Source organism: Micromesistius poutassou, assembly GCF_964030765.1.
Source record: "Micromesistius poutassou genome assembly, chromosome: 18".
NCBI classification, from domain to species: Eukaryota; Metazoa; Chordata; class Actinopteri; order Gadiformes; family Gadidae; genus Micromesistius; species Micromesistius poutassou.
Genome location: NC_140288.1, coordinates 11,762,977 through 11,790,476, shown reverse-complemented (window position 1 = coordinate 11,790,476; position 27,500 = coordinate 11,762,977). Strand labels below are relative to the sequence as shown.

At 48.0% G+C, this 27,500-nt stretch overlaps 1 protein-coding gene across 1 annotated transcript in view; it reads right to left on the bottom strand.

Annotated features, from left to right (window-relative positions):
• The window catches only part of LOC311363357 (cadherin EGF LAG seven-pass G-type receptor 1-like), a gene marked incomplete at both ends in the record, with an annotated part of 49,958 nt that overhangs the window by 14,845 nt on the left and 7,613 nt on the right, over positions 1-27,500 (bottom strand). Inside the window, 7 exon segments of the mRNA XM_084483305.1 lie at positions 1-55; positions 3,225-3,350; positions 3,568-3,731; positions 5,179-5,336; positions 18,178-18,266; positions 19,874-19,989; positions 23,050-23,272. The exon segment at positions 1-55 is cut by the window's left edge and continues 112 nt beyond it. Of these exon segments, the coding sequence (XP_084339431.1) occupies positions 1-55; positions 3,225-3,350; positions 3,568-3,731; positions 5,179-5,336; positions 18,178-18,266; positions 19,874-19,989; positions 23,050-23,272 (931 nt within the window).

Sequence of the window (27,500 nt, the reverse complement as noted above, 5' to 3'; positions counted from 1 at the left end):
GGCTCGCTCCAGGACACCAGCGCCTCGCCGTCGTAGAACTGGGGGGCCGGCATCACTGCACGGGGGGGGGGGGGGCAGACCCGGTCAACATGTGACCACTACAGCCGTCGTGATTGGGAAAAACAGCGGAGACACGCGGCCATGCGATGCTTGGTGTTGTTATGACCACTGATTGGTGTTGCTATGGTCACTGATTGGTATTGCTATGACGACCAAGTAGCAGCTCTAACTTTGTCAAACAACTTTCTCAGAAAAAAAGCTCTCCAGATGAGAGATTTTCAAAACAGCATTATTATATATATATATATAATATGTAAGTGATATATATAAAAACCACAACAAATATAATAACATGAATATTATGTGTTATGACGCACAGTAATGTAAAATGAATGAACTGTAAAAGGAACATCATTTATCAGAACCATGATTAACATTTCACTTCAACACCATTTGGACATGTTCGCTTCTACCGTACATTTAGTGTCAGGACGTAATTACAGGGAACTGTCTGAGCCATCCAGACTCAGACAGGCTACGAGACCTCCTAAAGGCAGACTACTGTACACAGAGGAGAGGGGGAGAGACACTGAGAGAGAGAGAGAGAGAGAACAGAGAACAGAGAGAGAGAGAGAGCGTGAGAGACAGACAGAGAGAGAGAGAGAGAGAGAGAGAGAGAGAGAGAGCGAGAGAGACAGACAGAGAGAGAGAGACACAGAGATACGAAGAGAGAGAGAGAGTGCGAGAGAGAGAGAGATAAAGAGAGATAGCTGCAGATAGAGAGAGGTATAAAGATAGAGAGAGAAAGATATACAGAGAGAGAGAGGGACATTGTTTATTTATTGTGGAGTACAGCATGCTTTGAACGTTTAACCGCCCCTGGGGCCCACACACTCAAACACACACACACACACACACACACACACACACACAGTGGCTCACTCACTCACACACAGTAGCGTGTGTCTCTTTCAGCGCCAGGTACAGTAAGTGTTTCCTGTCGATAATCGGTCCATAAGCCCAGGATCCCCCTTCCCCAGGGGCACACACACACACACACACACACACACACACACACACACACACACACACACACACACACACACACAGGTGAGGCCGTCAGATGGTTGAGACTTGAGAGGACTTGAGGATTCCCTGGTTCAGCTCTTTTAAATCTCCCATCTGAACATCAGTCCGGAACACCTGGACCGGAGTCAGAACACCTGGACCGGGGCCAGATCCACCGGACCGGAGCCAGATCCACCGGACCGCACCCAGAACACCTGGACTGGAGCCAGAACACCTGGACCAGAGCCTGATCTACCGGACCGGAGCCAGAACAACCGTCCCGGAGCCAGAGCACCTGGACCGGATCCAGAACACCTGGACCGGAGCCAGAACACCTGGACCGGATCCAGAACACTGGAACCGGATCCAGAAGAAGACCTCAATGTTACCGGTAGAACCTGGATGACACAGTCTGGTAGAATTTATAATTCAATACATATACACAATATGTACAATATTGTATATAGGCCTATATCATTATCAAATAAAAATAATGAAATCTATAAAGTTCACATACTGTGGCGTTGCGCCTCTCTGTGGACCCCTCGGTCCTCGCAGCCCAAAGTGCGGCCCGCTCAGAGCGCTAGGCTAGCTCTAAGCTAACGCGCCGCGGCTCCCTCAGAAGCTAAAGTTCTGAGATAACAACGGCCGCGTGACAGGCCGGTGTCAGATCCACACTCTGCTCTCTCCACCCCCCCAGGTGTCCCGGGTCCGGACGGAGCGTGTCACCACGACAACGACGAGCCAAGACGTCTTACCCCCCTCCCCCCCTTCCCCCTCATAACTCTGTCCAGCTTGGTCACCGGATCCGCTGCTTGGCAACGGTAACCACGGCTACCTCACACACATCAAGAGAGAGAGAGAGAGAGAGAGAGGCGGCGGCGGTGGTGGTGGCGGCGGCTGCGGCGGTGGTGGTAAAGACATTTACACGTTCACCACTCATTGTTGGGAGCCGCGCCGCCCGCGGGTCAGAGACGTCTCGCCTTACCGGGCCACCCAATACACGAGCGGCGGCGGGCGCTGGAAGCTAAGGTGTGAGCAACAATAGCGCTGGCGAAGCGCAGCGCCAGCGGATCCAGTGAGGAGCTTCCCGCCTTCATCCGACGCCAGGCCGGTGGCGCGGACGCCAGGGCTTAGAAGAGGATCGTTTGTTGTGTGTCACGCCGTCACCGTTTGATCGCATTCAGCGTGAAAGGGAGGTTTATTCTGGGCACAGGGAGTAGCAGCAGTAGTAGTAGTAGTAGTAGTAGTAGTAGTAGTAGTAGTAGTAGTAGTAGTAGTAGTAGTAGTGGTGGTTGGGGGTGTTTTGGTCTTAGCCGAAAGGTTCTGGGTTCGAGCCCCGCTCCCTGCAGTCTGAGTGTAAGCACCCTTGAGCAAAATGCCTCCTAACTCCTGCCGCTCCTGGTGACATGGATCTGAACTATCACTATGTTCTTATTGGATCTATAATGTTTCTTTTCGTTTCTTTGTGTTTGTTGTTTAGATGCATCAGGGATAGAGAGAATGTGTCTAGAAAGGTAAAAGTATTTCATTAGATTGAGAATTACCTGAAATGCCCACACAGCACACACACACACACACACACACACATACAGACCCACACACACAAGCACACACACACACACACACACACACACACACACACACACACACACACACACAAACATACACAAACACACACACTTACAAACACAGGTACGTCGCTACAGACTCCACTTTGTGAGCAAGACGGGACAAGCAGAACGTGAGTCATGTAAAACCTGTGAGCCGTGAGAAGAGTACAAACACACACACACACACACACACACACACACACACACACACCCACCCTGCAACATACCGACCACAGACCGCAGGTTAGACTGAGCAGTTATTAATGCTGTCCACCACAATGACATGACTTCATCTTCACTCGTCTGGAGAGACAGGAAGTGGACCAGGACCATAACTCAGAACAGGAAGTGGACCAGGAATATAACTCACACACACACACACACACACACACACACACACACACACACACACACACACACACTCTCAGCGGGGTCACACACTCTGTCCTGTCCCACTGGTTCAGCTTTTAAATTTAACTTTTTCCCCTTCAATTATTCCTCTCTTGGTCATACGTACACACACACACACTCACACACACTCACCCTGTTCGCAGTTCTTCCCCCCGTATCCGGTGGGACAGGTGCACCCATGGGTGTTCCAGAGGTTCACACACTCCCCTCCGTTCTGACACACGTCCCGCGAGCAGAAGTTCTTCTTGGCCGGACAGCCTGGATAAACAACACATCAACTCACTTCACAATAATAATAATAATGATAAAGAGTCATGATAAACTCAAACCTGATCCACGTTAAAAGTGTGAAATGACAAAATGACAAATTTGCCAATCCAATTTTGGGGAATCTATACACAAAATGGGATTAGCATGATTCGCATGATTCGCATGATTAGCATGATTAGCATGATTAGCATGCGCCGGATCTCACCTGCGTTGGTGCCGTTGTTAGCGATGAAGCTAGCCATGTCGGTGGGCTTGCTGTCGATGGTGAGGTTCCCCATGCAGCCCACAAAGTCCCGGTTCAGGACTGGGAAATCTTCAGGAAGGTTTGGGACTCCGCCTAGCAACAGAGGCCCGGTCAGGTCCAGAGATCTGCAGACAAACACAAACCGGGTCAGAACACAATCACATCGCAACACACATGAATATAGCTGATGATCCAGATGAGATTAAAGACACTCAATTGTACCAAATTAATCCTGACACAGCAGAAAGGTCAGGGTAACATTAAGACTGAAAAAGTTACAACAATTTAATTAAGAATAAAAATGACCAAAAATAATACATGGAAAATATATATGTATACACTAGATAAATACAGATGCAAATGAGACGTTAAATTATACATTTTGAATATTAAGAAGAATATGCATATTCTTGCCGCCTGCTAGAGATTTCCATTTATTTAATTCCGACCGATATGATAGCCTGCTTGTAATGTAAATGTTGTTATCATTAATAAAGTATCAGTTCAGAATCATAATAAGCTCAACAATATAAAATACTTTTCTCACGAGTTTCTCACAACACTGCTTTGATAAAAACTAACATTTTCATAAAGTTTGTTGAAGGCAGCAGCTGGTGGTGGGTGGGTGGTGGGTTTGTGCGTGCGTGAAATCAGGTTGTTGTAACTGTAATGGCTTGTAATGTTTTCAGTGTTTTGTACACACAAACGAACAAGTGAAACACAAAGGCCAGTTAATCCATCCCAGAGCTCCAAGCTACTGCGGCCTGGGCAGCTAGCACCACAAGGAATGTTACCTCATTAACTCTGCTTTGAAGTTGACCGCTCTCTCCCTCTCCTTCTGAATATGTCTTTCTCATTCTCTCTCTCTCTTTATCCCAACGATGTTTCTCTGCCTCTACCTTTTTCTTTCTCTCCTACTTTCACCCGATTTCACTATCTTTCTCTCACTCTCCCCCTCTCTCTCCCCCTCTGACTCTCCCTCTCTCTCCCCCTCTTGACTCTCCCTCTGTCTCCCTCCTCCTATCTCTCCCTGTCTCCCCCGCTCTCTCCCCCTCCGACTCTCCCTCTGTCTCTCATCCTCTGTCTCTCTCTCTGTCTCCCTCCTCCTCTCTCTCCCTCTGTCTCCCTGGTTATCTCTCTCTCTCTGTCTCCCTCCTCCTCTCTCTCTCTCTCTCCCTCTCTGTATCCCCACAGTTTCATCTCGGTGAATGAGTGAATGTGTTAAAACCTGCTTGCTAACCTCTCCTCTCCTCTCAGCGAACATCACTTCAGACAGAGCAGAATAACAATCCTCTGTAAAACGTTTGTTCCCATTGAGCGGGACTTTAATGTTCATTAGAACATAGAATTCAATCATTCCCGTCTAGACAGAATCTCTTGCAGGAACAAAAGCACGAGGGATGCGGTGTGCTTCTATGGGCCTACTCTGCTGTGCGATTCTGCAACTCATCAAACTGATGAGTCTTTGAATCTCCATATTTCTCTTGAGTAAAAGCCCATCATATAGATTAGAATCCAGATTAGAACGAAGAATAGAAACTAGTTAGAATCCAGATCAGAAAGCGGACTCACTTCTTCTGTCCCGTCTGGGTTCCCTGTGCAGCGCAGGAGTAGTTCCCGATCTGGTTGCCGAAGCGGATCGCCATGGCGATGTCGCAGTCGTCCACGGCGACCACGGCCACCTTCTCCCCCGAGGGGCCGTGGGGGATGCCCAGCCGGCCGATGTTGGGCTGGAAGGAGGAGGAAAGGTCAAAGGTTAGATGTTAGCTTTCAGCTAGCGCTACGGCTAGCCTCCATGCTAACCGTGGATAGACATGTTGGTGCTGAATATTTTGGAGACTGTATCACGTTGTGTAAAATGTCTTCTTTGTGCGTTGTTAAAGAATCCACTTGCTAAGCACAATTTATTATTCAAAAAGTTCAGAGGCAGGTGTGTGTGTTCTGTTGTGCATCTACAATCCAAAGACTTGTTGTTGCTTAACCAACCTCAAGGGTCAGCATAGCCCACTTTTTGCCAGTACAGAAGAGAACAGCTTTATATCCGAGCAAAGTTCTAAAACAGCTTCGAAGATCAGAAGCCGACCTCCAAGCCGTACCTTTTAAGACAACTCCTAGCGTCTGATGTTAACGTAGAAAACACATGGCGGAAAAGAAAGTATACACTAGCTCTTACTGATTTGTTTAAATGTTACATGGTTAGAACCTGCTCAGGTAAACCTGCTATATACCTATAGACCTTTGTCCCCCTGAGGAACAAAGTTAAACTATGAACTACAAAACCCACGGAACAATAGGACTACAGATACCAGGGTCGGTCTCGGTTTGCAATGTGTTCACACCGGATCTGAGCGGTTTAGACATAGGTTGAATACGTTTAATGTTTGCATGAATAAAATGTTTATGTTGTAGGCATTCAGGCGTACGATTGCAGAGTGGAGAATGAGAGATAGAGAGAGAGTAGGAGGTAGAGGAGGTAGAAACAGAAAGAGAAACAGGGTGAAAAGGAATGTGCTGAACTTTTTCCTAAAGAGGATTAACATAATGGGAGGCTGGTGGATGAACACAAAGAACAACAAGACAGAAATAGACAGAAATAAAACAGTCCTACGAGAGAGAGAGAGAGAGAGAGAGAGAGAGAGAGAGAGAGAGAGAGAGAGAGGGGGGAGAGAAAGAGGGAGAGAGAGAGAGAGAGAGAGAGAGAGAGAGAGAGAGAGAGAGAGAGAGAGATGATTCATTTACACACAACAGAAATAGATGTGAGAGAGACAAACAGACATGCCACACAGGTCAACCGCAGTACAATCAAACAGACATACAGGAAGTGACGGACAGGAAGTGACATGCAAGCACCACTGTCACTCCCTTTTGGCATGCCCCATTTCCACGGCAACACCCCCCAAAAAACATGTTTTGGCAGTCAGCAAACGGCCCGCAACAGACAACTAAATGCGTCTATTAATGCTGCCCATCCACCTTTTTTGTTTCTATCTTTGTGTTGATCTATTATGTGGCTCATCTCTGTGCTAAATACTCTCTCTCTCTCTCTCTCTCTCTCTCTCTTTCCCATCCTCTGTCCTCTCTCTCTATCTCTCTCCCCTCCTTTGCCGTCAGTATTTCTTTTAAAAAGGTTTAACAAAAGAAACAAAACACCTTATTATAAATAATGACCAGATAAAGATCTAATTGCGATCAAATGACACGACTCCTCTTCCTGGTATTACGTTTCGGACAAAGGAGAGGATGGGCAAAAGAAAAGTACTAGGAGTGTTCTTGGGGCAGTGCATCGTGGGTAAAGAAATTAAAACAGACCTCAATGTCCTCATGGTTTCAAAAGATTAAAGTGCAACGAAAAATGAAACTATGAGATCAGGCGTCGCACAAATATGCATTTTTGCACACAAACAAAACCAATTAATCCCAGTTTATCCGAGCCATAATCCCAGTTCCACAATGTTGTGAATGTTAATCCCGAACAACAGAGACGTGATCAAACAGCCATTAAACCCAGAACGCGCACGGGCCTCCTACCTGCAGGGTGCAGGTAGGAGACCACACCCGTCCAGACAGGTACTGGCTCCAGCCACACCCACAACACCTCCCTTGTCTCAGCTCGAATCGAACACTAAGATGTTTATATTTTATAAGTATATTTTAAGTTTATATTTGGGCTGAACTCTCTATGGGATGCCTCCTCGCCGCCCGCGTCCCTCGGTCATGAAGTCGAGGGTTAGTTAGAGATAGTTAGAGTTAGTTAGTTAGTTAGAGTTTACCAAAAGGCACCTCCACTTCACACAGTTAACGCCACCTGCAATCGGAGCACAGTGGAACGTTCGCAAACGCACAAAAATGATTTTGATCCTGTTATCTCTAGTCTTATTTCAATGACAGTTATAGCATTGAATCGATAAGACACATTACCACGTTTAAAACCCAAAACAATTATATTGGGTTCACTGCCCCTTTAACGAAGCGACTAATGAGGCTGAAGTCTCTTAAGTGGAAGATATTAGGATCAAGTTTGTGCCTAGGTCTAGGTAGATCTTCAGACAGAGAGAGGAGAGAAGAGGGGAGAGGGAGAGGGAAAGAGAGAGAGAGAGAGAGATAGAATGATAGAGAGATAGATACATACACACATAGAAAGGTATATGTCTCACACTCACCCCACCATTCTCATCACTGTACTTTACTAGACTGTACTAGAGAGATTGATCTGGAAACTGAGGAGAAGAACACAGCACAGGGCCGGTACAATATACCAAACTAAAGTATTGACTTTGAGTGGATGTCCAGTGGTGGTGGGCAACAGTTGGCAATGGAAACAATTCTTTAGTTCTACTCCGAAATGCCTCTTTATTGATTCCCTGTGGAGTAATGGAATGTGTGTGTGGTGTGTGTGTGTGTGTGTGTCATTGTGTGTGTGTGTGTCATTGTGTGAGTGTGCATTTCAATGAATAAGTGTGTGTGTGTGTGTGTGCATGCGCGTCATTGTGTGAGTATGTGTGTGTGTGTGTCTCATTGTGTGAGTGTGTGTGTGTCTCATTGTGTGTGTGTGTGTGTGTGAGTGTGAGTGTGAGTGTGTGTGTGTCTCATTGTGTGTGTGTGTGTGTGTGTGTGTGTGTGTGTGTGTGTGTCTCATTGTGTGTGTGTGTGTGTGTGTGTGTGTGTGTGTGAGCGTGTGTGTGTCTCATTGTGTGTGTGTGTGTGTGTGTGTGTGTGTGTGTGTGTGTGTGTGTGTGTGTCTCATTGTGTGTGTGTGTGTGTGTGTGTGTGTGTGTGTCTCTTTGTGTGTGTGTGTGTGTGTGTGTGTCGGAGACACAGAGACACAGAGAGGGGCCGCTGCTCTCTGACCCCTCATTTCTAGGAGGCCCCATCAGAGTCTCCAGGGGCAACCGGCCTTCAGGAGCCATGGGGACGCACTTGATCCCCCACGCTCAGCCACAATGAAGACACACACACACCACACACACACACACACACACACACAAGCTAGTTAAGACCCGGGCCGCTATCTGACACAATATCGGTTCGCTTACACCGCTAGCTGAGAGGTTTGCGTGCACTAGCCCCTGATTGGTCGATACATAACGAGCTGCGTGGTGTTTGAGACGAGAGCAAAATGAATCCCACTGAAGCAGTGGTGCTACGGCGGAGAGAGAGAGAGAGACAGAGAGAGAGAGAGAGAGAGAGAGAGAGAGAGAGAGAGAGAGAGAGAGAGACAAAGACTTTGTGTGTGTGTGTGTGTGTGTGTGTGTGTGTGTGTGTGTGTGTGTGTGGCCGACTGCCTTGCTCAGGACTGAGTCAGTGTTTTAGAAGGCAGGGTTCCCCCACGTCACCATGGTGACAGGTAACCATCGGTTACCGATGCATATGAAAGGTCAGCATGTCCTCACGAAATAACCATTGGACGTTTTGAGTAATATCCACGATGAAGAAAATAAACTCATCACAAAGTTAGTCTTCTGTGGGGATCATATTATGTTTGTGTATTGTGTGTGTGTGTGTCAGTATACGTGTGTGTGTTTGGTTTGTGTGCGTGAATGAGTGAATGAGTGTGTGTGTCAGTATGTCTATATGTTTGTGTGTGTGTGTGTATTTGGTATGTGTGCGTGAGTGACTGAGTGTGTCAGTATGTGTGTGTGTGTGTGTGTGTGTGGTATGTGTGCGTGAGTGAGTCAGTGAGTGAGTGAGTGTGTGAGGTTACAGAATCATTCTCTAGGTTTGGATGTCTCTGCCGCTGGTCACATCTTTCAAGTCCTCATGACCTCACCTTGCCCCTGGCCCTGTAAACCGAGCCTCATGGATCACACACACACACACACACACACACACACACACACACACACACACACACACACACACACACACACACACACACACACACACACACCGTTCTTTCATAAATCTACAGTGTCTCCCGCAAGACATTGAAGTCTGGTGTTCAACACGATATGTTTACAAGCTACCTGGCCATCTGTCAAGGTGAGAGAGACCAGCGAGACCAGACCAGACCAGACCAGACCAGACCAGACCCCACCAGACCAGACCAGACCACACCAGACCAGACCAGACCAGACCCCACCAGACCAGACCACACTAGACCAGACCAGACCAGACCAGACCAGACCACACCAAACCAGACCAGACCACACCAGACCAGACCACACCAGACCACACCAGACCAGACCAGACCAGACCAAACCAGACCCCACCAGACCAGACCACACCAGACCACACCAGACCACACCAGACTAGACCAGACCACACCAGACCAGACCAGACCAGACCAGACCCCACCAGACCAGACCAGACCAGACCACACCACACCAGACCAGACCAGACCAGATCAGATAAGAGTGGACGATGAAGACCAGATCCGCCCAGGCCACACCGAACCATCGTGACCAGATCGTACCAGACCAGATTAGAGCAGCCGAGACCAGCCCAGACCAGACCAGACCAGACCAGACCATCTTGACCAGACCAGACCAGACCAGCCCAGACCAGACCAGACCAGACCAGACCAGTCCAGACCATCTTGACCAGACCAGGTCAGGCTGCTGCGATGGGGGTCCGCTGCAGCACCTCGCTGTGGTCCCAGACACTGCGTCTGAACGCAGCCCTTTCAGTTTGATATAAAGTGTATCAGGGCCTTAATGACAACAGAGGGGTAAGATAAATCCCTGCCTCGGGCTACATCTAGTTCTCTCTGTTAACACCGTTGGCACTTGGCCTTCAGTGATCTCTCTCTCTGATTAATCAGTGTGTGTGTGTGTGCGTGTATGTGTGTGGTGTGTGTGTGTGTGTGTGTGTGTGTGTGTGGTCATGCTCCGTGGGGTGTGAGGAATGTGCAGCTTTAACACACACAGGAACACACACCTTCTCACTAAGCAGGAACTTAGTAACAATAACTATCTCATAATACTTACTGTGTATTTAGATGTGTGTCCGTGTGTGTGTCCGTGTGTGTGTGCGTGTGCATGCGTGTGTGTGTGTATGCGTGTGTTAGTGAGTCACAGAGAAAGAAAAATAGATATGGACAGAGAGACAGATTAGTAGATAGTGTTTTCGTCATGTCTTGTTGACAGATTTATATTCAGTACACTACACTATCTACGGCTATCAACTACCGTAATCAACACAGTATGGACTGTGATGGGAGCGTTTCTGCAAGACTTCCAAGCTGTTTATTCCCCAACTTATAGATAGTATTGATCATATTGATCGTATTGAACGTATTGATCGTATTGATCATGCTGATCACATGAACACACACACACACACACACATACACACACAACCTTTTATACAACACAGACACAGATACAGACAGACGCACATTGTAAGTGACGGCACTCTCTACAGTCCAACACTTCAGGATGATGATGGAACTCTTGAGTCAATCACTGCGCTTGAATACAAATCTGAAAATACATAATTCACCTCTGCCAAGTCTGCCCCCCCCCCCCCCCCCCCATGTACCACGTCTACCATAACCCGCGGCAGCCAGGGAGGAACATCAGTGATTTGTGATAACAGGCGTGTGTTGTTTTGGGTAATCCGCTCTGACAGCTCCGTGCATCGCCGCCAGGACCAACAAAAGCCCTGCACTGTCTCTCCACCTGCCTGGTGGCCTGCCTGTCTCTCTGCCTGCTTCCCGTCTGCCTGTCTGTCTGTCTGCATGCACAGGTACACGTCTACCTACCTGGTGGGTGGCCTGTCTGTCTCTCTGCCTGCTTCCCATCTGCCTGTCTGTCTGCACGGGTACAGGTATTCTTTAAGCCAGACAGACAGAGACAGACAGACAGATGGACGGATTGAGGGATCGTTGCGTTTGTAATTTGGGTGACTGACGCCGTTTTCTTTGTCCAAAGTGAAGTTTGAAGTTTGGCCACTCCACACGTTGAACTATTTCACCCCCCAGGCACCAGAGACACATATCACTGCCACACAACCACAACACCCAAACGACAAGACACAGAACCAGAGCCAAATCTAGACTACAAGATCCACACCAAACCAGACACCAACAGAGCTGGAGACCAGCGAAGACCTACACTCACGCCCGCACCAACAACACTAGAACACCCCACCACGACGGCGCTAAGCTAACCACGTTAAAGAGCCACCACACGCTGTGAACAGCCACAGGGAGAGCGCCCCCTGTGGCGCCGTGACATCACCACCCCAGGAGGCGTCAACCTGTGCGGTTCTGTTTGATCTTTAGGGCGTGGTCACTCTTTAACAGTGAGTGGGGGTGAAAACAGGCGCGGGGGGAGGGGGGGGGGGGGGGGGGTGGGGGGGTGGAGGTGGGGGTCAGCTCTAGACTAGACTAGGGTCAGAGGTGGGAGGTTACCTCCTTCTGATAGAGCTCCAGCCAGGCGCTATAGAGCGGGAGACGCAGAGCCCCTGTGGAGTCCAGCAGACTCCCCCCATCCTGGGGAGAAAAACACCAGGTTAGGGGGCCGGCGACCGGGGGGGGGAACACTGAGGCAACTTTGTTTATGTGTGTGTGTGAGTGTGTGTGTGTGGTGGTCGATGTGTCTGTGTGTGGATATGTGTGTTTCTCTAATGTGTGTATTTTTGTGTGTCAGCGTGTGTGTGGGTTTCTCTAAACGTGTGTATGTTTGTGTCAGTGTGCGTGTGAGTGTGTGTGGGTCTCTCCAAATGTGTGTATGTTTGTGTCTCAGTGTGTGTGTGTGTGTGTATGTGTGTGTGTGTGTGTGTTTCTCCAAATGTGTGTGTGTGTGTGTGTGTGTGTGCGTGGGTGTGTGTCTGAATGCGTGCTCCTGCAATAACTCTCACGTGTCCTGGTGATTGATGCCTCGACCAAAAAACTTTCCCAAGGAAAACATCCAAAAACTCCCCTTCCTCCACACTTCCCACTTTACAAACTCCTCTGTGCCTCTGTAACAATGGGCTCCGGGCTGCCGTACGCCGGCACAAGACAAGGCCCCGCTGCAGGTCAACTGCCAGCCCAACACTCACTGTGGGAACGAACAGGGCTGCAGACCAGGAGCTGAACTCCCAACTCACTCAGAACAAGAACGGATCTTCAAAGTAAAAGCACCATCCAACAAACAATAATAAAATAAAAGAAAGCTGCTGACGATAGTTTATAAATATGTAATTGTTACATGTAATAATGACATTAATGACAGATAACACTCCATAAATGAGTGTCATGATTACTGCTACATCTCCAACTAGGGGAGTGAAAAGGAAAGAGAAAAAATGGTGAGGGGAAAAGGGAGTGATAGAGAGAGGGAGCCAGAGAGAGAGAGAGAGAGAGAGAGAGAGAGAGAGAGAGAGAGAGTGACAGAGAGAGAGAGAGAGAGCGACAGAGAGAGAGAGATGTTGTTGAGCTGTGTGGTGATTAAAGGTATCTCCATCAGTCTAGGAATGCTGTCTCCTCTCTCAGCTGTCGATAGCACAGCCACTATTAGCCGGCGCTATTAGCCTGTCTGTCGCTAGGCGTTCATAATGGAAGAGGTGCACCACTGCAACACAGCATTAGCCCGCCGCTATAAATACACTGTAAACACGCAGGCATGCCTGCATCAACACAATCTTACACGCACTCCAGCCTTGAAGGACTCAAGAGGGATCAGGTAGGAATTCATTTAGAAGACTTTACACACAAGTCCTGTGTTGGCTTGATTCACATTCTCTGTCACTTCTGCATACTTCTCTCTACTTCGTTACCAACAAATGACTTGTCCCATTGTCGTTAATGTGTGGGTGATTAGTTTGATCCAAGTGATTAGCGTTCTTTGAGGTCATTGAGTCAGAAGGACTTCATTCAATCATGAGGAAAGGGAATGGCTTCTTGAAGGCATGAAGGGTTTGACTGTGTTTCTTGTTCTCACAGACTGTTGGACGTACACTATGGACACAGCATCCGTTACGTCTCCCTTTGGTTTACACACAAGCGTATTCAGGCCTTAGATTCAACTTCAAGGAGGGTCACAATTCTTTGCAACACGCAATGAAAATAATCCATATTCTGCCCAGTTTAAACCATTGTGGGGGGGACTGGAATGGGGACCAGTCTATGCCCGAAACTCATAAACATGCAATCCTTAATATTTTTTTTATTTAACATAATTGTCAACTTCAAAATAAACAGAATCTGAGGAAGAACCTCTGAGAACTGAACAAAGCAGAAATGTATCTTGTTAATTGCAAGAACAAAATCCCATTTTTGTGTTGACAGGAGCGGGTGACTCAGCCTCCGTCTCCCTGGAACCTAGAGGCCTTCAGAGGAGCTACATGCTACAAGCTACATTCTAGTCCCCTTTGCCTGGGCCTCACACACGGAGACGGTCATGGCTGCTGCTTGGTTCCTGAGCTTGTGACGTCACGGTTCATTTTTAAAAACTTGGGACTTCCACAAAAGAAATGTCATCTTACATTCAAACCTCTGCTGCTAAATATCCACAATTACATCACAGACACATGGCTAAAAATGTGACCGCGCACATATTGACACCTGCGCACCAACACACTTCATGGACTGCAATACGTTCTCACCTCGCAGTCAGAGAGGGGTCATCTCATGGTTAATCTAGAGGCATGTGTGACCAGCATTAAATCACCCTTCAATGCCAGCCTGAACCTATGGAATGCCATAAGCCCCTGATGCTGTGTGTGTGTGTGTGTGTGTGTGTGTGTGTGTGTGTGTGTGTGTCTGTGCGCACACATGCATGTAAAAGCCACACCAGTGTATGTGTATGGCTAGATAGCAGACCAGACCATATGTCACTGCTCTTCCTCCACGCCCTTGTGTGTGTGTGTGTGTGTGTGTGTGTGTGTGTGTGTCTCTGTGTGTGTGTGTGTGTGTGTCTCTGCATGTGTGTGTGTGTGTGTGTGTGTGTGTCTGTGATTGTGTGCTGTGCTTGCGTGTGTGTGTGTGTGTGTGTGTGTGTGTGTGTGTGTGTGTGTGTGTGTGTGTGTGTGTGTGGCCAAGTGTGCGCATTACAACCACCGAATCCCTTGTGGTTCAAACCTTATACGACTAAACCGACAAGACAAAAGCAGAAGGTCTTGATCCCCCAACAGGAGGAGGATCCACATGCTCTCACACTCCCAAGATGAATCTCTCGTTTCCATGGCAAAGGTCCCAACAAGCCAACAAAACATCAAAGAAGACGAACAAAAAGCTGTACTTTTATTCTTGTTCTTTTACGAGCGCCAAATAATACCTTTTTCTGTGATGAAAGAGGGGGCCGGGACAGGGACAATGTGCTATGGCGTCAACGGCATTGTTGCTGACATTGTTGACCTTGTGGTAAGGTAAGCCACTGAACACGGCGACGTGTAGCCTATAAACCACACACAGTACAAACGCTAGCCTGCAGCTACCATCCTAGCTGGCAGTCGGTGTTGAACTATTAAACAGAGCAGCAGAGGTCAGACCTGGAACTGACAAACGCTAGCCTGCAGCTAGCGTTAGCGGTAGCGCCCGGCCCACTGATCCATCACCTGCTCTGAAGAGCCTCACCGCTGCGGCCATACACCCCCCGGCTAACGCCAGCTAACCGCTGCGCTCCTGTGAAACACGATCAGGTTGGGCATTGTTTCTAATTTTGTCGGACAAGCTAGCGGTGTTGGAGAAGCGCGGGCGGTGAAAGAGGACACTGGAGGACTCCGGAGCGGGCCCATGTGATCCTTTACGGCTCACGGAACAAAAGAGGAAGACACGAGGAAGACAGAGAGAGCGAGGGGTCTTTTGTTCAGGGCCGTGTAACGGGGGGCTCCGCGCTAACCCTGCCGCCGCGAGGCACTAGCCTCCAGCGTGTTCTCTTTCCCGCGACACCACCGGCGAGACATCCACGATGCTAAGCTAGCTGAGCTCTTCGTGAAAGGGGTGGCACCGGCGCGTCTCAAAGCGTTTTTCTTTGTCATAAAAAGGTGACCTTGGATGGGGTTTAGTCGCATTAAAATCCCCTCAAATTTGTTGTTCCAGAAAGAATATTTTTCTTGCTCTATACATTAAGTTTGTGTGGTTTTTATATTATTTAGTTTGTTATGATGAATGTAATGTCAATGAGCATGTACAGCTAATTATTGAAAGAAAGTCATGCATTACACAAACAACCTGTTGTATCTACACTGACTACCGGTAGAGTTTAATGACAAATAGCCACTAAACTACACATGTATTCAGTCATACATGTATAGCTGTATGGCTACGTACTATAGTACAAAATGCTGTACCAGAGAATCGATTGCACGGTTGAATTCACTACGCACCATTGACGCACAACGACACACAATGACACACAACGACACACAGCGACACACAACGACACACACGTCAGCTCGCTAGCGGTTCCTCAACCCTATCTTACGAGAACGATATCCGCGGGCCATGGAAGTCTGCTGGAAATGAACACCCGCGATTGACAAGAGAATAATCCCTGCTAATATAATATTACCTATGAAGATGATATTCAATCACTGTTATGAAATCACGCCGGTCTATTTCTACAGATCTGTGTTGGTAAAATGTCAAGAAAACACCACCGTGGGAAAGAGTCAACACACTTCTCTGGACCAATTCAACCCTGAACGATTCCTGTCTTAATCCGTCATCTTGTTCAAATACAATTTTTTATAACTACTACAGTTATGAGTTGTTATTAAAGCAGCATTTTTGGGCCATTGCCCAGCAGAACATTGAGGCTAGAAAAACACACATGACTATTAATCTTCTAGGGGCGACATGTGGCTCAGGAGGTAGAGCGGGTTGGCTGGTAACCGGAAGGTTAAGACACCTCGCCTTGCCTGGTTTGACACCGCTGTCGGTGTGTGAATGTGTGCATGAATGGGTGAACGTGAGGCAATATTGTAAAGCGCTTCGAGTGGCCGCTGGTTAGAAAAGTGCAGTATGACTGCAGTCCGTTTACCGTTCTAGCGGTCGGTGTTGAGCTGTTAACCAGGGCAGCAAAGGTCACACCTGGAACCTCGACTAGAACAGACACACAGCGATCTTATGTTAAAGACAGGGCTAACATTATCCACCGTCAGATGAAGGACCTGGCAGCAGGGCTATCTTCTTCAGTCAAACCAGAGGCATGGAGCTTAAGCGTCAAACCTGAGACGTAAGCTCTAGATCCTGATGAATTGCTCTCGGTTGCTCATCTGCAAAGTCTCAACGAAAACCACGGTCAAAGTCTTTGAAGGGGCACGATGCGGCCTCCTCTGCCAACAATAAATAATCAGTAGAAAATACGATTAAATAGGACTAAAACCAATACATATTAATAAATATGCCCACAGCACACATTTTTCCCATTACCCTTTAGTAAAGTAAATCTAAACGGTAATGTTAGCCGGAACACTAAATAGGCTTAAGTTTGACTCAAAGGTTCGCCTGCTAGTGTACGGGTAAACTGAGACGTGTATGAGGATTCAAACTCTGTGACCTGGCTGTGTTCATGGCTACACTGGCTAATGTTACACGGTGCTGCTTCAGTACAACAGGTGCTGAAGCTGAGTAGCATACTTATGGAAATGCAGGGAACTTTTCAAGGCATAGACAATGATCAGCTTATGGTGTAAGCAATGACAGCCACAGGCAAAGGTAATAGGGGTTTAGTTCAATTTTAGTCTGGAAACCGAGCCTTAGCTGTACGACGACTGGAGCTAACAGTTAGCCAGCAGCTGTGTGTAGCTGCTTCATCCATTTCGATGGGCTTCAGTGCCCTCATGTTCACAAAGCGGTTGGAAGTAGAAAGGACATTTTGGAACGAAAAGCATAAGACTGCACTCAAATCAAACCTCTGCGCCACAAGGCTACGAGCTACAATTATATATATAATATATAATAATATAATATATAGATATATATATTATATAATATCACCTCCCTGGTTAGGCCAGTAGCGCGTTGAGCCACAAAGCCGCCCAAGTGCCTTTTAGAAAAGGTTTTGTAAGTAACTCACTACTTCACAATAAACTACTAGCTGGTAGCTGGTAGTAGTAGTAATGCCTAGTTTTATTTGTGAGTCAGGTTTTCTTTTCTAAGGATATACCCAAACGTTAAAGTTACAAGTTGTTTTTAACCTTGACTAAAATGAAAGCACCATCACGGGTGGAAGTTTCCATGAATTTTAATGCCTGGGTTTCAGTATTTCCGATCATCAGGTCAATAGATGTATCAGGACTAATTTACTATTCAGAGAGGGCATTATGATTTAATATTGGACAATGTCCACAATGCCTGCCCTGCCAACTCAAGTACACAACAACACTGATTCAGCCCAGCGGCACAACACATACACAACGCATGACATGCCAACTCAAGCACACTACAATACTGATTCAGCCAAGTTACACAACACACAACGCATGCAATCCCCACTACAGTACACTGCAACACTGATTCAGCCCAGCATATGCCACACAACACACACAAAATGGCCAACAGCACATGGAGCTGAACCATTCTGGAACAATCCGTTTTACAACAGGAGTGGTTTGATCTACGGTTCCGTTCCGGGTCTTTAGGTACTGATTGCTTTCTGATTGGTTCTACGTGCTTCCGGCTGGATTCTAATTGGCTCTTACCTTGTTGTAGTAATGGAGCTGGACAGAATGCCATTGGCCATCGCTGACTCCACCATGAAGGAAGGGAGACACCGTGGTCTTCGTCTCTCCTGTAGGAAGAGAGGGATGGAGGGAGATGGAGAGAGAGAGTGAGAGAGATGGAGAGAGAGAGAGAGAGATGGAGAGAGAGAGAGAGAGAGAGAGAGAGAGAGATGGAGGGAGAGAGAGAGATGGAGGGAGAGAGAGAGAGATGGAGGGAGAGAGAGATGGAGAGAGAGAGAAAGATGGAGGGAGAGAGAGTGAGGTGGAGGGAGAGGGAGGGAGGGAGAGGGAGGGAGAGACGGAGGAAGAGGGAAAGAGTTAACAATTGACTCAAGTTCAAAATACTGATGGATATGTTTCTGCATTAGGATCAAGCAACACGTTCTCTAGAAACATGATTCAAATAAAGCTTTTAATAACTTGCCCAAGGTGAAAAAGTGAGACAGAGACAGCAAGAGAGAAATGGAAAGGATTGATGGAACGTAGAGTGGGAAAAAGACAAAAGGTGTGTAGGAAATCTGTCTCTCTCTTGCTTGCCCAAATGCACACACACACGCACACACCACAGCATGTTCATACATCACTTCATTGTGTAAACCAGTATAAACTCTCTCTCTCACTTAGAGACTTAGAGAGAGAGACACACACACACACACCCCCCCGACCGCAGCACCCGTCCCTGGGCTGGGTGCGTAAGCCGAGGCGAGGTTGTGACAGTATGAAGCATGGCTCAGATGTTTGCAGAAGCACGAGGGATTTACGGTGTTAGCTCAAGGCAGGGGCCAGCCCTGCAGCGCCCCACAGACCTGCAGCGCCCCACAGACCTGCACGGCGAGGGCCGTGTCAGACGACCGAGTCCTAGCGGCCCAGAGGCGTCGCCGCGGGACCCCCCCCCACCCCGCGGGACCCCCCCCCCCGCGGGACCCCCCCCCCCGACTCTCGTACGTGATGGACGAGTTGAGGCGCTTTTTGCATATCGTGTGCTTCTGTGTGACGGATCCTCTGGGCGGCATTAAGAAGGACACGGGGACACGTTGCTGAGGATTTTAGACGCAGACACGTGAAGCTCTGGTGTAGAGATTCATGTTTCTGCATCTGAAATCCTCAACCCGGTATTAGGTTGTTAGGTATAACCTAGGTTAGGTTAGGTATAACCTAATAACATAATGATTAGGTTAGGCATAACCTAATAAACTAAACCCAATCATTTCTTACCCTATAACTAAACCTAACCACATCTAACCTCATGACTCAAGTCAACCATCTCTAACCTACTAACTAAACTGAACAGCTCTACATGCAACGTTTGATGCATAATGATCATGTAGCAGCAGGAAGCCCCTCCAGTTGACGGTGGTAATGGTCGCTTGGCTTCAGGTGGAGGAAGGAACCTGACAGGTAGATGACCTTATAATGTAAACAACTCAGCAGCAACGGAACAAGCCACTATTCATTGATACAAGAAAAGACCCAACCTGTATTCACACGTGCATACACACACACACACACACACACAGGTATGGTGACTAATGGTGAATAATGTTGGGACAATGTGTGGTAGCGGTCAGGGTGTTTGACCCCCGGCCAAGCGGTTCTGGGTTCGATCCCCAACCCGTCCCCATCCCTGAGCAGGATGCCCGGGCCCCTCCCACGGTGACCACTGCATGGGCCTCACCTCCAGAGAAGGTGAGCTGGATCTGCTCGTTGACAATCTCCACGGCGATGAAGTCGTGCTTCTCGTTGAACCTTCCGTTGTAGAGCAGAAGAGCGTTCCTCTCTCTGGTCGCAAACCTGCAGATCAACACTCAGAGTCAGCTGGCTTACTAACTCAACAGTCTAATAGAAACATAGTTAGTTAGCCATCTGACATGCAGTTGACTAACTCAGCTAACCAAAACAAAACAACAACAAAACAGTCACAAACAACATGTGATAATAGCATACTTGCTGTGTGGGAGGTGGAATATTTGTACTATAAAGTAACCCAAAAATCAACAGCCACCTATTTCAGCCTATCAGAGACAGCTATTGTAACACCCCATGTTTCACTAGAGATGGTGAAACATTAGGGACTGGTTTAATTTAGTGTTAACCATCACGTACGCAGTTTCTTTCTATCTTGAAGAATGTGCCCAAAGACAACGGATGTAGAGAAGTTTCACGTGATAAATGTACGCAAAGAATAAACACATGCGTGGATGTGTTTCTTTGATATATGTGTGTTATTAATACGTGTGAGAGCTATGTGTGATGTTCTGAGTTAGCGGGCCCGCACTCCCAGACCTGTAGCTCATAAAACACGCAGAGAACAGAGGAATGTGAGGGCGGTAGAGAGAGGAGTAAGAGGCAGAACAAGGGAAGAACGTGAACTGTTAAAGAACCAAACATGACCAACGTTTTTTAGGACATTAACTGTTTTTCTGTTTTTCTTATATATTTTTTTAAATGTTCCCCAACTTCTGTCCAATTCAAACACAGCAAATGCAGAGCTTTTGAATGTGTGTGTGTGTGTGTGTGTTTGTCGGTGTGTGTGTGTGTGTGTGTGTGTATGTCGGTGTGGGCGCGTGTGTGTGTGTGTGTGTGTGTGTGTGAGAGAGAGAGTGTATTGTCTGAGGATTAAAGGGCTGTCGGGGTCTTGAGGAAGTTTCTAACAGGAAGTCGTCAGGAAACGAGCGTAAGACCGGCGGCCAGACAGGAAGTCCATCTTCTACCCCTTGTGGATGTGCGTGTGTATATGTGTATGTGTGTGTGTGTGAGTGTGTGCATCTGTGTATGGCTGTTTCAGAGTTTGTGTGGGTTACTGTGTGTGTGCGTATGTTTGTGTGAGTATGCGCGTTTCTGTGTGTGTGTGTGTGTGTGTGTGTGTGTGTGTGTGTGTGTGTGCTTATGTTTGTGTAAGCATGTGTGTTTGTGTGTGCGTCTGTGTATGGCTGTTTCAGAGTTTGTGTGCGTATGTTTGTGTGAGTATGCGCGTTTCTGTGTGTGTGTGTGTGTGTGTGTGTTTCTGTGTGTGTGCGTATGTTTGTGTGAGTACGCGTGTTTGTGGATATGTGCGTGTGTGTTGTTGGAGCGTAGGGTAAACATCCAGTGAATGAGGGTCTGTGTGTGTTCAGAGTCGAGGTGTGTGATTGCGGGGAGGGGGGAGGGGGGGACGGTGGGGCTAGGTGAGGTCACAGGAGTCACTCTGCAGATTCCATCCCGTGCAGCAGGACAGGAAGTAAGGAGAGCAGGACAGGAAGTGATAAGCGCTCTTCATCACAAGGTACTTCCTGTTTTCAGTGAAGCAGAGCTCACACCCGATCAGTGGAGCCGACGCTAATGAGAGATGAACGCCGATACACGTTTCTGTGTGTGTGTGTGTGTGTGTGTGTGTGTGTGTGTGTACATTTTCACCTGTGGCCTGTGTGGCTGTGTGTATAAATTCTTAAAGTTTGCGAGTGTGTGTGTTGGTCATCATGCATGTCTAGGACCGGCAAACGTATGCGTGTGTCGCCGTGTGTGTGTGTGTGTGTGTGTGTGTGTGTGTGTGTGTGCGCCCGCGTGTACGTGTGTGCGTGTCTTTCCGTGTGCGTGTGCGTACACGTGTTTATGAGCCGGACGGGAAGCGGGGGAGACAATGGGGACGTGCGCACGCCCGGACTCGCCCAGCGAGCAGCGGCCCGGCTACTGGCCGCTCGCTGGTTGTTCCCCTCGCTCCTCGCGTGTGTGTGTGAGTGTGCGTGTGCGTGTGTGCGTGTGCGTGTGTGAGTGTGCGTGTGTGTGTGTGTGTGTGTGTGTGTGTGTGTGTGTGTGTGAGAGTGTGTGTGTGTGTGAGTGTGTGTGTGTGTGAGTGTGTGTGTGTGTGATCTGTTTCAATGTGTTAGACCATTAAAAAAATTGTGGAATCAAATAATCAAGTGAGTGTGTGTGTGTGTGCGTGAGTGTGTGTGTGTGTGTGCGCGGGTTAATCGCCGGTACGACCACGGGAATCAGAACAATCGCTACGCATAAGCTCACTTTGTTTCTTTGTAAATCTCCTTTTGAATCTCCTTGTGAATCATTGTTCACTGTACACCGTCTGAATCAGATAATCCACTGACAAATACCTCAAACTAGAGTCAGGAATCAAACCTGCGGTCCCTTCAGTGAGTGTCCTCTACGATGTTAGCGCCACTGAGACTCAAACATTATTTCCGTTATTGTTTTATTGTTGCTATTTTACGTCTGACAGATCCCTCCCACTTCCGTCTGTCAGGAGGAAGTCGTCCGTGTGGACCTTCTCAGGGCTCTCCCTCTCCGCTGAGTTCTGGAAGGTTCCCTTGACCTCTCCGGGGTGCAGCCCAACGGTCGTAAACCGTGGCTCTGGCAGCTCTTTGTAATTATGACACAGGGCTTCCCGGCGTGAGCTTGGCCAGACGAGACATGACCTGGCGCAACAGCAATGTGCGGAGAATACAAACAGACGGAGTGTGTGACGATCATTACTCCTGGTTCAGGACTTCTCCGGTGGAGTCTTATTATCAGGTTAACTATACGCTAAGAAGTGCTCTGCCGTGGAAACATAGGGTTGCGAAGTGCAAATTCTGAATTGGCAATAAAAGCGCAGTTCACACAATCTCCTGCTGAAAAGTTTTGACACAAAAACAAGAAGAGAATAGAAACTATGAAGGAGAAAAAATGAAAAACTAAAGATGAAACATTAAAGATGATTCAAATCAAATATCGTTTCTCTTTCTTCTGAAAACTTTACCCGTTGCAAGTCGCTCCGGGTAAAAGCGAACCTGCTAAACGGCCGAGATGTAAACGTAAAGAGGACCAGAGTCCCTTCCGTCGTATCGTCCCGGTGTGGCGGTGAAGCCCCCCCGCTCTCACCTGAAGGACACGGTGAAGTGGAACCTCTGGCGGAGGCCCCTGAAGGTGATGAAGGACTGTCCGGGGAAGCTGCGCGTGGTCACCTCGCAGTAGGGCTTCTCGTACTCGCCGGACGGGCAGTGGCACATGACCCCGCCCATCAGGCGGTTGGCGCACTCCCCTCCGTTCTTACACACGCCCGGCACGCAGCGGCCCGAGTTCACGTTCACCTCGCAGTGGTCGCCTGGCGGGAAGGGGACAACAAACAGGAAGCCATGAGAGATCACGTCTGCGGTGGTGATCTGCCGGGACGAGGAAAGAACCAAACAGGAAGTGATGAAAACAACTGCACAGCGTATACATAAAGAAAATGTTTCTCCCTGCAGCTGGAAGAAAACCATGTTGTCAAAATGGACAGTACAAACACAGCAGTATTTATAATTATGATCAATTGTTGTGCGGTAACAAGGACTCATTTGGGATAAACAGGCCTATTATAATTATGAGATCACAACAGTGATGAACATGACTGCTTAGACAACAAATCATCTGATGATATCCAGTCAAGTGGAACCATGTGTGATCCGTTAGCAACTTTTAATCTAACAGTTTTACAACCGCCGTTAGCAGCAGAGAGCATCACGTGTGATTAACTGCCGCTCTGACATACTGCCTGTCGTCGGTTTGCGATCTCGTGGTTTAAACATACTCCTCTCTTCTGAGGAACGGTAAATGCTTCCAAATGAATTTTATGAGAACAACACAGACTTTTTATTTCTTTAAACCACTGATTGAGCGGAAATATAAACGGTGATGGAGAACGCAGACTGATCATGAATCTCAGCTCAAAGCCCCCAGGAAAAGATTAAGAACGGAATCCTTTGGACCGGGCCTACGGTGGGTTAGCGGGGGATCCAACCATATTTGGACAAAACCATTATGGACAGAGCAGGGGGGCGGGGGGGAAGAAAGAGTAAGAGAGAGAAAGAATGAAAGACAGAAAGAAAGAGAGAAAGAGAGAAAGAAAGAGAGAAAGAGAGAAAGAGAGAGAGAAAGAGAGAAAGTAATACAGAAACAAAGAAACAAGCAAGGAGCAGGAAGAAAGGAGGAAACCAAAAGATAAATAAAGCAACACGAGAAAGATAGAAACACACAAAAGGAAAAGACAAAGGAGGAGAAAGAAAAAGAGAAATAATGTGGAACGGCTCGGAACGAAAATAAAGGCTAGCTCCAATTAGCTCCAGCTTAGCATGCCAACTGCTGCTTTGGATCTGGCCTCACCAAACGCTCTTTGTCTGTCTGTGTGAGACTAAAACATTGTTAACCTCACATCTGAGATGAAATGAAACTTGGTGAACTCTGTGAAGGGCCACACCTCAATGATATGAATGTTATCAAATAGTTACACGAATAACGACTCATATCAACACAGGTCTACACGCACAAAGGGATGATTATGACCTGTCAAATAACGCCACAACTACCACTCCCATTAGTTTGTAACTCAGCCGGTCAAATCCCGCCACAGCATTCCCCTCCTGATTCATTATGGGATGCCTGGGATCAGATCAACCAGATCACAGATTCCTGGCCTCAGTGTGAATTCCTTTCCCGCGCGGAGCCTCCATCTTGGCTCCGGCCGCGGGTCGGACGGGCGGCCCAACATGTCAGCCGAGCCCATCCAGACAAGATCTGTGTGGGACCAGTAATGGCCCCTCTCTCCTCACTCTAATCCCTCTTTCCGAACGGGAATTACCACCGGGATCCGCTTCCCCTCCCGCGAGGAAACCGAAGCTGTGGTCGGAGCTGTCAGCGGAGCCGTAATGGCCGCCGCCAAGGAGGCCTGTGACCACCGGCGCTGAACTATGACCTCAAAGGGGGGGGGGTGGGGGGGGCGCAGGAGAGAGAGAGCGAGAGAGAGAGAGAGAGAGAAGAAAGAGACTGGGAAATAGGTAGAAAGAGGGAGAGAGAGGGGAGAGAGAGGGAGAGCCAGGGGAGAGTGAGTGAGCAGTTCTAATAAGGTAATTACATCAGATAAGACGGGACAGACAGAGGAAAGGCAGCGAGCGGAAAGGCGGAGCAGAGCGAGATGGTAAGAGGGGGAGAGCACACGTCAAGTTGTGTGTGTGTGTGAGAGTCTGCGTGTGTGTGTGTAAGTGGGGGCCCCGGGCCCTCAGTAGTCAGGGCCCCATCAACGAGCAGACAGCAGGTATCAGGTGAGCGTGGGCTTGAGGCAGATTCCTGACAGGGAATATTTCCCTGAATGGGAATGTTGAAAGCTTCCCATTCTTCCTATGGATCATGTACCTTGGATTCAGAGAGTCGGGGGTCATGTGGTTTGGGTCAAACATCGCTTTGATTTTGTTCACTTAAGATAAGCTAAGGGAAGCTCAGCTAAATTAAGTATGGTTTGACTTCCTCCAGTTAAGCTAAGGGAAACTCTAAGCTAAATGACGCTTAGTTTGAATGTTTTAAACCTGTATATATAGAAAAAAACTCATCATTACAACTCTAAGAGAGAGTTAATCTAACTTTAAAAAGGCAGTGAAACAAAAACAACTTTATTTTTTTAACGTCGTTTTAGACGTTGTACAAGACGTTTTAATGTCTTGTACAATCGTCCACATAGTGATCTATGCAATTTCATCACTGTTAGGCAAAAATAAAACCATCATTCAGGGAAAACAGGAGTCAAATCCTATGTTTTTGCCAGTCTCTGTCAAACACTTCCACAAACGTTCCACTCTGGAAGGCAGGTACCGGCCTTTCCGTGATGCCAAAGTGCATTTAAGCAAACTCTTCGAAATCACAACCAAGGGACAGCGAGGCGAGGTGTGAGTGGAGCTCCGTCTGAGCAGCGGTTTATTGGATGTCAGCGTCGGAGAGAGGGATCTGCACCCCGGACACTTAAACACCACGGTTTGAGGCAAATCTCATGTACAACATCGCTCATTATAACGCTCCAACACAAAAAGTAAAAACAGTTGGGCACAGGTTGTAACTACGGGGTAACACGCCCCCTCCTTCCTAGAACGCTCAACCCAAAACACAGTCTTTCAAATCTCATTGTTCGAATGCAAGCTGAAGGGGGCTCACCCACACGTGTTTGGTCTGCGTATGAAGGCCATCTCATGGCCGTTGCATGAAGGACAAACAGGAGAAAGTTGTGTATTGACTGTTTGCTTGATGCTAGCGCTATCATTAGCGGCTGAGAGCGCTACCAGAACCATTGATTTGGTGCCATTTGCCGCCAACAAAACAAGCTAATCCGAGGAGATAAAGTGAGGTGATGCTAAAAGGCTAACGGAGAAGCTGGAGGGAGCTGTCCGGATTAGCCTGATAGGCCGCATTCCGTACGCCCTCCGCGCCATAAATCTGAATCGGCAAGTGGGTGCTTAACTTCAGTGTGTGCATGTGTGTGTGAGAATGCATGTGTATGTGTTGGGGGGGGGGCGTGTGTGTCTTTGTGTGTGCATGTGTGTGACGAGAGTCTAAGAGAGAGTTTGTGCGTACGTAAAATTCTGACATACACGTGAGTTGAGAATGCATGTGTGCTTGAGGGAATGTGTGTGTGTGTGTGTGTGTGTGTGCGTGGTTAACATGTGTGAGCATGTGAGAGTGTGTCAGATGGAGGGTGTCACATGGCCTCCCCTTAACACGTACAACTGGGGTCAACCGCAAGCGGAGAGCCATCACACAAAACCTGTCTGCACGCTTTAGTCAAAGTCATTAAAAGTAATTACAGAGGGAGTTCCCACCAATAGATACCCTATCATATCTGCTGTAAAACAACCGTTTAAGGATCTTTAAGGGTACCGGTGTCATGTGTCACACCCTTTCTTCTATATTCCATAAAATAACGCACAGACTTCCTTCCTGTTACTGTAGGGTAGAAAGGAGAAGGTGGGCGCCTCATCCAATCATCCTGGGAACTAGCGTTAGCATGCTAATCACAGGATAAATCTTGTGGCCTTTCGCTAACCCCCAAACACACCTCAATTATCCATGGAATTGGTGGCTGGCAGTCTGCATGTGAGTAAGCATCACATCCTTGGGGAAATTCCAGAAGATCATCAAGGATAGCGGTGTTAGCCGCTAGCTGCGGTCACCAAGTTATCCCACACTGACACGTGCTAACCAGTCACTGACATCATGTGGGAACCCAAAACCACACCTCAAACCCCACCCACAACCACACCTCAAACCCCGACCACACCTCAAACCCCACCCACAACCACACCTCAAACCCCACCCACAACCACACCTCAACCCCCGACCACAATCACACCTCAAACCCCACCCACAACCACACCTCAAACCACAACCACACCTCAAACCCCACCCACAACCACACCTCAAACCCCACCCACAACCACACCTCAAACCCCACCCACAACCACACCTCAAACCCCACCCACAACCACACCTCAAACCCCACCCACAACCACACCTCAAACCCCACCCACAACCAC